This window comes from Homalodisca vitripennis, chromosome 5, assembly GCF_021130785.1.
Source record: "Homalodisca vitripennis isolate AUS2020 chromosome 5, UT_GWSS_2.1, whole genome shotgun sequence".
Lineage (NCBI taxonomy): Eukaryota > Metazoa > Arthropoda > Insecta > Hemiptera > Cicadellidae > Homalodisca > Homalodisca vitripennis.
In genome coordinates, this window is record NC_060211.1 from 182,088,383 (window position 1) to 182,102,344 (window position 13,962).

A 13,962-nucleotide genomic window follows, 5' to 3' on the forward strand; every position below is an offset into this window, starting at 1 on the left:
TTAAACGAAAACGAAGAATGGAGAAATCTTTTCCTCTTTTTGTTGATTTAAATATTCTTCCCCTTAAATATATGTTTGTTTATAAAGTTTTAAAAATATTTTATGTCATAAGTGGCAATTTACCAGAATTAAAAAATAATTACAAAAACAAATTAAGAAAGCAAGAACCAATACCAGTTCCAAAGCCTAACTTAGCATTTTTTTCAAATAGTTATTGTTTTTTTGGGACCTAAAATATTTAGTATAATTTCTTCAATTATTAGTTGTGAGAATATAAAGTTATTTTCAAAAACATTAAAGAAGTGGTTTATTGGGTTTTGATAAATTATATTTTCTTCTCTGCATAGATTCCTAGTTAATTAAAGAAAGTAACAGTAAATTTTAGTTTGAATTTATTTAAGTGGATTTTCATTTGCTTTGTAACTGCAGCAAGCACACTTTTAATCAATTTTTTTAGGAGCTTATAAAAAAAATCAAAGTTTTATTGAAATTTTTCTTTGAGCTAAAAAATATTTTTGTAATAAAAGGAACCTCTCCACAGGCACTTGCCTCTAGAGGCCCTAGTTAATTTTTTAAAATATTTCTTTTAATTTACGTGTGTTTTTTGATTTAATTTTATTTACAAGAATGTTTACATTTTTATTTAAGTTTGCTCATTAGGTTTGTACATTGTGGTATACATTTGGTTGTTTAGGTTACTTTATTGATGTATTACATTGTGTATACCAATGTATATAATGTGTTATTGTAAATATTTTCAAAAATAAATTCTATTCTATTCTATTCTATGTTTTGAACATTAAGAACAGCAAGAGTTTGAGCAAACTCAAAAACACAAAACATTTTTTTCTTGCTTTGTGGTAGTCATTGATAAACTGTTTAACATGTTTAAGACAAAACACTACCTTATAAAAACACACACACATATTTATTTATATATAAAATGGAAAGGCAGTCTTGACCGACAGAAGTGACTACTTCTTAACAACGGGTTGTGAATATATATCTTGAAAAAGTATGTTTGTTAACTATTAAATGGTTATTTTTTATACTTTAAAATAACATAAGACACTCAATTCTTTAACATGAACAAGTTTTATATGTTCTATTAATGTTATACATATTTTTGTAATATTTTTTACATTTCATATATTACAATGATCACTGACTTCTTAATATTAACCCTAGAACTGGCAATGGTGTCATTCTGTACTGGCGGCTCTATTTTAACAGCCTCGCAGACGTTTCTTATAATGTATCACATTTCATAACTGTTAGTCCAAATATAAACTATTATATGTCAATGTATTCACAACTATATGGAGAGCACTATAATAACAATATCTTATTGTTTCCAGGAAACATATTTTTGTTTTATTTAGAAAATGTAAGAAAAATGTTTTTTGGACATTATTTTTCTAAATATTCCGTTGTGTAATTGCTTAGCAATAAGCTTTACATCAAAATGTAAATGTATAACTTATTCAAAATTTTGTCCTGAATCCAAAAATATATAATTATTGAAACTTTTAACTCAAAGCGTATGTGTTACAGGGCTTTTATGCAAAAAAATGTTTTTTTGTGTGCATGTTTAATGATTTTATAACACTTTGTCAGCAACTAAGTAACCTTAATTTTGCACCATTCTTTTGAATAACCCTGTACAACAATTTTAAACTTTTATAGAGAATTTCAAACAAAATGCAATTAAGTACGTTTTAAAAATCTTTTTAAACTTTAAGAAAATAACTATTTTAATAAAAATGTTTACAATTAATTATTCACAAATAATGAACATAATACAAGCAGTACATAACTTCATATCAACCTCTTCCAGACATGGAGCAAGACCGGATAATAATTTGGCCGATTAAACCAACATTCCATCAAACTCGTTAAATTAAATTACACCCAAATTAAACTAAGATTTAAAATTTTACTCACAATGGAAGTTAAGGCCAAAATAAATAAAATACAGCTCTCTACTAGAGTAAACTTAATAGGCAGGCTGAGACATATTCGTTTGAGGTAGAGCATAATCATCACCTATTTCCTGTCAAAAGCATGTATATAAATTGTATTTTAATGATCGAAATCTGTTTATAGTGTGCCTTATTATATTCAGCTTGTCATAATAATATAATTGAAATTTGCAACAAAATAAGAACATTGAATGGATACAATAACTTACTTGGAGCTGGACTGGCATAGATGTTACTGCTCAGGCCACATCAGGTTTTAAACTGAGTTCTACCCATTACCTGTGGGCTGATTTCTTGGAATTGATAAGTGCCTTCCAATTCAAACAGGTTCAAGACAACAACATGTTCAAACACGTCTTGCTTCATCACTTGTATACTACAACTGATAAGATACAAGAGAGACCTCTGTAGTTTGTTACTGATTTTGACAAACTGCTCCTGACTGGATTAAGATATTTGTACTGGATTAAACTTGTACGATATTTATAGCCAGATATTTTTTTATCGTGTAATATTAATTTACATTACACAATTTATAAGTTTATAAAAGATGAATACATTTCAAATAAATAAGTTAATTTTTGCAAAAATAAAAGAGTTTTCAATTAATGTTAATAAAATAAATTAATGTAAAAAAAACAACAAAATTGTTGTCACAAACCAAATTGAATATTGTAAAAATATTATATTTGTATTAATATCTATATTATAAGATATATATTTTAAAATGTAGATTTGTGAGATAGCTATTCAAAGGAATTACTTATTTAAACCTTAAATGCATCTATAATTTTTAATATAACAAAATTCAACAAAGTCAAAATAATTTTTTTGTCATAAAATCAAGGACCACTGATAGTTATTATATAGCTCTCATTGACAGCTATTGAGAGCTGCCATTTATTCAGTTTTTGTATTGTTGGATATTTGCTGAGAACCTCAATGTGGGCCATGTCTCGTCACAGTACAATATCTGCTCTAAATCAATTATTTATTATTCGATTTAAATAATTTTGCGGTCATTACATTTGTGATAATGTCCTCTAAAAACTGTTATTCTTGTAGTTCTTGAGAAAAAACTGCTGGTTTTTAAGATATTAAAAGTTAAAAAGTTTTAATGACCACCATTTTGAAAATACTACAGATAATTTCATGTTAAATTTTTTTGATAATTGGCCTTGTTATCATAAACATTTGAACCATATTTGGTATAATTAAACTTATTAGTTTTTAGATATTTATTTTTTTATAAAAAACACATACAGACAGACAGATGGGAAACTAAGCATCGGAGACCCATGTTCATAATATGGTGAAATATGTTTGTCTTGACCTGAGCAATAACGTGGTATACCTTTGTCCAGAGAGTTACGGGACACCCTATAAATTGCCCAATTCCAATACACAATTATTGTTCTATTCAGTAAGCCTCTTCTTGAGTGATATAATGAAAAATAAAGTGACAAAATGTTTCTTTTAGTTTTTAGATCACACAACAACATTTTTCAGAATACAATGAACAAAAACTTAACCATTCGAACAATAAATATAAATTTCTGTATCCTAGCATACTAATACAATAAAACAAATTTGTTTTATGTTCTATTTGAATTTAGGTTTCTGATGTTATTGTTGGACAAAAAAATGTAAAACCTGACATTTTTATAAATTTATGTATGTTTTATAATGTCACTGACAGATAGATCAAAGTTTTCATAATCTGGGTTAGCCATTTTTATAAGTTGGATATGAAACTAAAAAGAGTTCACTACAAACACAGATACAACCACGAAATAGAACTTCTATTAGTAGCAATATTACACAAAAACAAAGCTCACACGTCTGTCTCTAGAGTTGCACTTGCAGTACGGAAATACCTATCAAATGCTACAGTGTACAGTCCAAAATGGCAGAGTAGCTACAAAAACCAGTTGTGGATCGATAACAGAAAGCCAATAACAATAAATAAGGCGCAGCTGTTTTCTGATGTTCAGTCAACACCCTAGTGCATCTATACCGGTTTTACAAACTACAATTCACACAAAAAAACATAAACTTAAATTACGAGATTTTCCATCATATGCGTGGGAAGAAGAGCTTTACTTTTCACCCACATATTGTTTGTGGACGTTCTTTCTGAACCAGAGCATTTTATCATCAAAGCATTTTATCAACGTTTTAAGGGAAAACAATCAAAACCATTCGCAAACTTTTTAGGACTTCCTCAGGAATCGAACCTGTGATCTCTCACTGCCTTACCCCTATGTGTGTGTAATTTTAGGGTCTAGACCAGTGCCGGATTTACCACTAGGCGGTACGAGGTGTAACACATGTATATAGAATTCGAATATCATTGTCTACCGCACAGCGATAAAGTGAATATATTATAATATAAAAAAGTTATATTTAGAGTAACATATACTCTCTATAAATATAAATAGAGAAGAAATATAAATGAAATGATCATAACTTTACATTCAGACAGTGGTTAATTTCAGTGGGAACGCAATGGGAACGCTTTTAAAACTACGAGTACAAGTTTTAGTTAAAAAAAAATTGTAGGTAGGATCAATATTATGCTATTGCTTTGTTTGCGAGTGACTCGTAAGCAGATAGTAAGCGCCCCGTACTACAAGCAGTTGTGAGCTGTGCTGTGATGAGTCTTGCACGGAATCAGGCAGGAGGAAGGTGGGACGGGCGAGTCATCCTAGTTCGCGCATGCGCGGCTGCGCCTCTCAATAACAAAGCAATTACCCACCCCCACCCCCTTCCTTGTCCCCCTCCATTCCTTCACCGCGCCACCGCCCCAGTGATCACAAGTGTGTTGACTAGTTGACTTGACCTTGGTGTGTTTCGCGTTTAAGTTACAAGTTGCATCGCATCCCATCACGCTTAAGTTCGTTTTTGAGGTGCAGGTCGTTGATTGTGTTCGTGTTTATGCTTATTAGTGCTGGTGCAGCTAAATAGTTTCCTAATTGACTATGACTACCAGAAAAATTGTTGATTTCTTTAAACCTAACCCTAAGAAACAAAAAGGTTATGCGAAATAATGAGAACTGCAGTTCGGAAGCATTGACTACAACTTCAATTGTTGATCAAGATAAAAAAGAAGACGCAATCGGGATCAATGAGGATAATTGCGATTACCATTCCCCTTCGACTTCCTCGTCAGTCAAAATAGTATCCAGGTTTGGTGGGTTTGGGATCTGATGCAGACGAAAGCTAAGGTTAGTAATGAAAATAATGATTTTGTTAATAGGGGTGAACAGCCAGTTTGTTGGTCTGAAGAACAAATTGTTGAATTTAAAGCTAAAAAATCCATGGTTAATTTGTGAACAGAGAACTAGGTTGCAACGTTTGCCGTTAGTGTGAGTACTCTAGGTGCAGAGGAAAACGAGGGCCTAAAGATTAGCGAAGAGTGGGTTTTAGGAACTGTTACAGCTTATGGGAAACAATAAAAAAGACCAGCAATCCTCTCTTAGGAAAAAGATATTTTTACACCATGGGTCTCGAGCTCATTCTTTAGCTGAAAAAATACTCATTGAAGCTAAGAAAGATACAATGAAAAAAAGCTGTTGCTTCTATGCATAAAGAGCAGCAGATTGTAACTGAGCGCATTTTCCGCACGGCTTATAAGCAAGCTAAACTAAATAGGCCATTTTTTGAGTTTGAAACTGAAATTGATCTTCAAATAATGAATGGCTTAGATATGGGGCGAATCCTACATTCAAATGTTGCTTGCTCCAATATAACTCATCATATTTCTGATGAAATGAAATCAGACTTGATAAATGGCCTAATAAAGTCAGACTCTAAATTTTCCTGCTTTTGGATGAAGCCACTTCAGTTTCAAACAAAAATGCTTTGGTGGTTTTATATCAGAAACTGTTCTAAAGGGAATGCAAAACCTATGACAGTGTTCTTAACACTTTTTGAGCTAAATAGCACAACATCAGCTGGTATATTACAAGAACTTTTAAATCAGTTACAAGCTTTAGGTCTAAGCTTTGAATTCATGAAAGACCATATGATTGCTCTAACTTGTGATGGTGTGCTTCAGTGCTACTAGGCAAGAAATCTGGCCTTGCTATACACAGCTTACTGAAACGTTCCCCAACTTGTTCATTTGGCATTGTTTTGAACATTGTTTTAGAGCTTGCCGTGCACGATTCCATAGAAGAAGTAGCTGGAATCAATCATTTTAAGATATCCATGGATAAAATTAGAAACATGTTTAGTTGTTCACCGAAAAAACAGCAGGGAGTTGGCAGAAGTTGCTAAAGGACTAGAGGAGCAAATGTTGAAAATCGGCTGTGTTTTAGATACTCGTTGGGTAGCCTCCAGCTTAATGGCGGTGAAAGCAGTTTGGACAGATTTTAAAGCTTTGTACAATCATTTCATTGAAGCATCTGAAGACAAACAAAGGGACTCGAAGCAACGTTCAACTTACAAAGGGCTTTGTAGTACATTATCTTCTACAACTTTTGTACACAACCATGGCATTGATGTTCGATGCTCTAGAAGAGTTATCGGATTTGTCCTTACAGCTTCAAAAAATCAAGCCTCAACCTTATCCAAGCCCACAGTGATGTAACACTGTTAATCAAAGTGTTTGAAAAACCGAGTTGAAAACATGGGGTAGACGTTCAGTGGAAGCTAAAATTGCTATTGACGATTTGATGTTTCAAGATGTTAAACTTTGTGTAAGATCCAAATATACCCAGTATTCCAGAAAAACAGTTCTATCGGAGCCTCGCTAACAACTTGACTTCAAGGGTTGCTATCATCATCTTCAAATGCGGCTGAACACTACACCAAAATCATGAATGACATCAAAGTGATCCACCCCATGTATTGCCAAAAGACTTATCCATCACCTACGGAGAATGTGAGATCCAGCGAATCTGCGATAGATTTAAGATTAGCAGCTCTCAGGATATAATTAGAGACTTCAGACACTTCAAGCAGGGACTGAAGCCTATGTTAAGTGGAGAGAAACCTACTATTCTAGAGCAACCGCCGTCGTTTAAGAAACTGATTTCCATCATAAATAGTATTGCAGTGTCTAGTGCTGAATGTGAACGTGGGTTTTTCTGCAATGAATCTAATTATGTCTCCCTCTTAGATCTTCACTCTACATTAGCACTTGTTTGCGATTTATTGCGGATCAGGCTCCTAGGACCTCCTGTGGCTAGATACAATCCCGAGCGACACGTCAAAACCTGGCTGGCGAAGGGACACCATTCTGCACTTGACACCAAGTCAAAACAACGAGGGCAGAGAAAACTTACCATGAAGACAGCATTGCATTGTGGGAAACTTTTTTTCCTAAATCTGTTTTTTAAATATCTTTTAGAATTTCAGAACATTAAGTTTTCATTAAAATTAACTAGCCTATGCCTAACTTATAGTTGTGTTCTGAACTCAAGTTTCTGAGTTCTTTTTTGTACTTACAGTTAGTTTTGTGTTATTGTTGTTTTTGTTTTCTTTTGTAGTTTTCACTTTAAAATATTAACAAACAACTAATAAACTAAGTTTACCAACAGTCTTGGCATTGCCTTACAATATTATACTACAAAATCCGTACATATTTGTTATAATAAACTAATAAGCAAATAAAATAATCAACCTTAACTTTTTAAAACTACACTAAATTTTAAAAAATGAAACCGTGTTGTTACTCCACTCTGTGTGTCATTTATTTTGTGTGTAATTAAACGCTTCCTTTTCCTTTCCAAGAAGTTGGTTTATTTTGAATGTATTAATATTGTTTTGTACCCATAAGGTATGCAATTTTTTTGTAAAATATGCAAACTTGTAAAAAAAAGCTGTTATATTAACAAAACATCCATTTACATATTAATATGTATTATTATTACTACTGTAATGTGTATAAATAAAACTGTGAATAAGGCTCAATTTGTTTTTATTTTACCATTCATTAAAAAATTAATATTGGCGAGCTTCATTGATTCAAACAAAATGGTCAATGAAATCAAACCAAATATTTCTGGGAAATTTAAAGTAGGCAAACAAGGGTGTTAATGGAGTAGAGTAGAGTAGAGAGTAAACTCAATAATTTTAAATTCATGTTTTTATTTTCTTACATCCTAATCAAGCACCTTAAAGAAAATAAACAGCATTAAAATATCACTTGGTATTTTATAAAAATGAATGTATTATTATGTCTGGGTGGCCTAAAAACAAAGGTTTACAGTTATAATTTTCAAAAGTTTTCCTGGGTGAGGGCCCCCCTCCTTCCTGGGGTGTATTCCATAACCCACCGGTCTGAGCTTCCCGCTTTAAGAGTTCCCACACCTAAAATTTTAGAAATTAAGCACTGCATTCAGATAACACAAAACGGAGGAAGGGCCGCCACAAAAACTTAACCCAGGCCTCATAATCTGTTATTCCGGTGCTGATCATACAACTGAGGGAGCCAGCCAAACCCTGTCCAAAAAACTGAATCAAACTGCCACTGAGGGAGCCAGCCAAAACCCTGTCCAAAAAACTGAATCAAACCGCCACTGAGGGAGCCAGCCAAAACCCTGTCCAAAAAAACTGAATCAAACTGCCACTGAGGGAGCCAGCCAAACCCTGTAAAAAAAACTGAATGTCACGGTGGATCCAAAATTATGCCGTCAACCCGTACTAACAAATAAATCACCACTCCAAAATTCAAACTCTTCAGAAACCCAGACTTTTTTAGACCCAACTCAAAGAAGCAAAACTCGATGCAGAATCTTCCTGAATTCAAATTTAAAGACAAGATTCAAAATCTTCCATCAGAACATAGATTGGCTGTGCAATAAAATCGATAGATTAAATCACTTTTTACACATCCACAAGCCCGATTTAGTTGTCCTCACAGAACTTGGGACTAAGTGAATTAACTTTGAAAAATGTATGCTTGGTGGACTACTGTCTGGTAACTGCATTTTTGCAGAGAGAGTCACAGGAAAGGTGGTGTTGCCATCTACAAGCACACTGACATGGCTAATGAGGTGGAGAGTGTTAATATTGCTGACCATTCAGAAGAACTCGTATGTGAAATGTCTTCAATCAGGATAACATTCGACAGGAAATCATGTTTATTACATTCTTGGGATATATCGACCACCCAGTGCTCCTCTTGGACAATGCCTTGGCCTGTTAACTGATACCCTCAGCTTGCTTCCTTGTGACAACAGTGGAATTTGTATTGTTGGTGATATCAATGTAAATTGCTTGCTTCCAATCAAGAGAAAATGTAGCATTATGCGAAGCACTCGCCCCCTTCGATGTAACCAGAATACCGTTGCCTCCTACAAGAGTCACTAATACCTCTGCTACTTCCATTGACATTGTCTGCACCAATCTTAACACTGACAGAGTAAAAGTCATAGTGGAAAATACGGGCCTTTCCGATCATATGGGACAGCTTTGCTACCGTTGACGCCCCAATAAAGAAAAATGAAGCTTTTAGAACTACTCACAGACAATTTAATCCTGACAACCTCCAGCACTTCAAGGACATCCTGTCACTTCAATCATGGGACAGAGTCTATCAGGCAGCCACAGCAGACGAGGCTTACATGAACTTTATTGATACCCTGACAATAGCCCTTGACATCACATGTCCACGTAAAATTTGCATACAGAAAAAAAATAGAGGAAAAATTCTAGCCCTACACAAACCCAGAAGCTAACAGCCTTAGAAAAGAGTTCATCCTGGCTGCTTGACAAATATAAAAAAAAACTGGAAGTGAGCAAGACAAAGTGGATGCGTTTAACAAGAAAAAAAATGTATGATATAAAACTAAAAAACTCTAAGACGGGAAGAAAATGAAAGCCTTATTGCTGAGTCAAGTAATAAATCTAAAGCCATCTGGAATGTCATCAATAGTGAGAGAATTTTAAGAAAAGACAGTGCAGGGGCAAGATGGCAGATTGATGTTGGAGGAAAGGTAGAAGAAGACCCAGACAAATTGTGTGAACACTTTAATATCTTTTTTTCCATATATAGCCGAGCAAACTCTACTGCAATAAACCAATCAATCAAGAGCCATTGTTATGAGTGATACTTCTTTTCTTGGAACTTCACTTATGGAATGGAGACTCACTTCCTTCAGTGAAGTTTTTAACACTATAATGTCACTGAAGTCAACATCTTCTTCAGGTATCGATGGACGTGAGCTCTAAGTTGCTAAAGTTTTGCATTGGTGAAGTATTTTTACCCATTACAGATATAATCAACAAGTCTTTGTCTCAAGGGATTTTTCCTAGCAAACTCAAAATATCTAAAGTTTATCCCCTTCATAAGCAGGGAAGCAAAAAGGAAGCTACAAAATTTCAGGCCGATATCCCTAATCCCAAACTATTTCAAAAATCATAGAAAAAATAATTTTAACCAGAATTCAAAACCACCTTAAATTCAACAATCTCCTGCCTGATAGACAACATGGGTTTATCCCTGGAAGATCAACCACAAGTGCTTTTACCGATTTAATAGAACACATCATTGACAACTTGGAGGAAGGAAACACAGTTACAAGTGTTTTCCTTGATTTAAGTAAGGCGTTTGACTGTTTGGGCCATAGTTTAATTATCAACAAAATTAAATCTCTTGGTTTTGGAGGGACTACAGTCAAGTGGTTTGAGAGTTACTTAACGGGAAGAGAAAACAGGTCGTTGAAATAAAACAAAACCTGGATGGAAACAGAGAGGACTGCAAGATCTGGGCCCTTGGCTGTTACAAGAGGTGTTCCCCAGGGTTCAGTGTTGGGCCCGGTTCTGTTTGTTCTTTTTACTGCAGACCTACCTAAGTATTTGGGGTAATATAAGCTACCCAGTCATGTTTGCTGATGACACCGTTCTTGTAACGAGTGGCAATGCCATTGAAGACCTGGGACATTCGTACCTTCATATCAGTCAGTATGGCACAAACAATATTGCTCAAATAACGACCTAGTTTTTAACGCTGCAAAGACAAAATATCTCGCTTCTGGACGATTAAAAGAATGCTTGACTGAGCCCCCAGATCTTCAGAGAGTTGACAACACAAAACACTTAGGCCTAACTCTGGATCAAGGCCTTTCCTGGAGCAATCACACCGACCAACTGTGTTCAAGGCTTAGCTCTGCAATCTTTGCAATGAAGAGGATTAAAATCCATTGGTATCTCTATCGCTTTGAAAGCCGCATATCACGCTCTGTTCGAATCACATGTTCGATATGGAATAAACTCTGTGGGGAAGTTCATCTGCCGGCAACCTTCATCGTGTCCTGGTATTACAGAAGCGGGTTATGCGGATCATGGCAGGACTACAGCCACAAGAATCTTGTAGAGAGGCTTTTAAATCTTTTGAGATACTCACAGTAGTGTCCATATAACATCATCGAGGTAATCACCCACGCCTCAAGAGAAAGATTACCAAGGGTTGGTGACGTCAACAGCTACACAACAAGACGGGCAAATGATATATCCCTTCCAGCGCATAGAACAACCCTTTACACCAAGAAGCCTTCCTATAGCGGAGCAAGACTCTTTAACATGCTTCCAGAAAACTTCAAAACATGTGACTCTTAAAACTCTGAAGAAAAGACTGCACAGCCTGTTGATAAACTCTACAATTTATAGTTTGAATGAGTTTTTTAATTCTGTTAATGCTATTATTTAAGACATGTATGTGTATGTATATGCATTCATATATTTTCTCCTCATATATATTTTATTTTACAGAAATGTTAGTTGATATCAAATTTTTAAAGATATTTTCTCTTTGCATTTATAATAGTTTTAAACTAGTTTACCTACTTCTTGATGGACATCAATCTTTACTGCATGTGTTGACTCTGTAACCATTCTTGATGAATGTGTGAATAAAGATATTATTGAATTGAATTGAATTGAATTGAACAACACAAATCTAGTAATACAAGGAAAATTCAACAACTATTAGACACAGTTATTAATTTTTTGTTAGTATTCTGTATATTTACACTGTTTGTAAAAAAAACAGTTGAGCAGTCGTCTCCCTCAACTGACTAATAACCCTCAAACTGGCAATCAATGTATATTTTGTCTTGAATCACATCACTCACTCTTGTCACTTATTACAGTGATCACATGGTCAAAAAACCATGTGATTTATATTCCATTAGAAACATGATTAACAGCTGAATGAAATTATGCCTATTAGTTCTTTTATGTTAACTATAATATCAGTGATAGTCACAAAATACTAGCAATTATCAATTCATTAATCTGTCCACAGTAGCGATTATTTTTGCAGCACTTGGTATTGTTTCGTAATTATTTTGAGCTAAATTTATCTGTTTATACTGAAATAGTTACATTAGGCGGCCAAGAGTTGTTATATAAATTAATGTGTTTTATAACATCAAACACGTTAAAATTTATGTTCCCACGATAACAAATTATAATTTTCACATAGTATTTCTATAGTTTATGTACTATATGTCACATATTTTTCAAAACAAACAAAAAATTAAAAATTAAACATTTTTTACAACTACTTCTAAATTTATAACATTTGAACTATCTTGAAATTTTTTTATTTATTTACATAAATATTTTTCCTAGGTACACTCCCACCTCCAATTTATCTTTTAGAACCAGTTTTTACAACTTGGACATATCAAAGTATTCTCTGGTTTATTGTGAACAAAATGATACCAAATATACATAGGTTTGCGGTAAACAAAGGTGTTTATACATTTATAAAAAAATAGTCTGCATATCGCCAAAAAGGTTCGAGGGTTGAATAACACAATATTATCGTGCGCAACAGACCTGAACGGTTGCGTGATGTCCTCCCTGCGCACCTTGAGTTCTGTTGCACCCAAGGTGTACCAGCGGAAGTGCAACTCCCAGTTGAAGGCACCCCAGTGCAGCTCGAAGCTCCGCACATACGCAAATGTCTCGTCACTGATGATGTCTATGACAGGACAAACCACGCGACGCCTGTCCTCTGCTACTCGCACTACCAGCGCCTCCAGCCAGCCTACGGACACATCATGTTTTGTGACCGCAGTGGAGAATTGAGAAAGTTCAGTTGATAGTACATACTTTTACTTGTAATTACACATTTTATATATGGTTTTGCTTCCTAAAAAAATTTTGGTTTTCACTTCTTCATTACTTTTGAATGTGGTGATGGAATGAAAATGTTCAAATTTACACATTAATCAACACTAACCCAAATAATTAATTTGATGACCTGATCTGTAAATTTGATCTTGATCAGTAATACACCATCACTGACGACGATATTGTGAGGACTTCTTTCTAAAAAATATTGCTTTCTTCAAGAAGCATATGAGGACACACTACGGTTATGCTGGGGACTAACAGATGCTCCATCACAGATAAACCAAATATCTCTGCACACAACTATTTTTGACGACAGCTTGCCCGACAGTATCGTGCTTCCTGCAAATTACACTGCTTCCACAGACAACAGTCCAACAACTTGCACAGAGAACACTTTTTTTAGAGGAAGGAACACGACAAGAGAATATAATGGAATGAAACAAAAAACCCAGGATCAAATCTCAAATAGCTCACCAAAATATAGATGGCCTAAAAAACAAAAATAGAAAGACTGACACACTTCCTCCACAAGTTCAATCCACACATAATAATTCTAACAGAACATGGGCTAAATAGTGATCACTTGAAAAAACACCAGGATACCTGAATACGAATTCATTGGAGGGCTTCTCCAGAACTCACCACAGGAAGGGAGGAGTTGCTGTATTTGTTAGCTCTAAATTAAAAAATACAATCAGCATAGTATCCATCTCTGACATATCATCTGAGCTATCTTGTGAAGCCATTTTACTCAAAATAACATTTAGAAAATCCAACTTTTACTTAATGGGAATCTACAGATCACCACACAGCAGGCTAGAAAACTCACTGGATGCATTATCAGCTGAACTGGACAAAATACACTGTATAAACAATCTAAGAGTCA

At 34.4% G+C, this 13,962-nt stretch overlaps 1 protein-coding gene across 1 annotated transcript in view; it reads right to left on the bottom strand.

Moving 5' to 3' along the window:
* The window catches only part of LOC124363282 (polypeptide N-acetylgalactosaminyltransferase 1-like), a 57,367-nt gene that overhangs the window by 17,215 nt on the left and 26,190 nt on the right, over positions 1 to 13,962 (bottom strand). Inside the window, exon 7 of the mRNA XM_046818496.1 lies at positions 12,777 to 12,987. Within this exon, the coding sequence (XP_046674452.1) occupies positions 12,777 to 12,987 (211 nt within the window). The remainder of the gene's footprint in view (positions 1 to 12,776; positions 12,988 to 13,962) is intronic.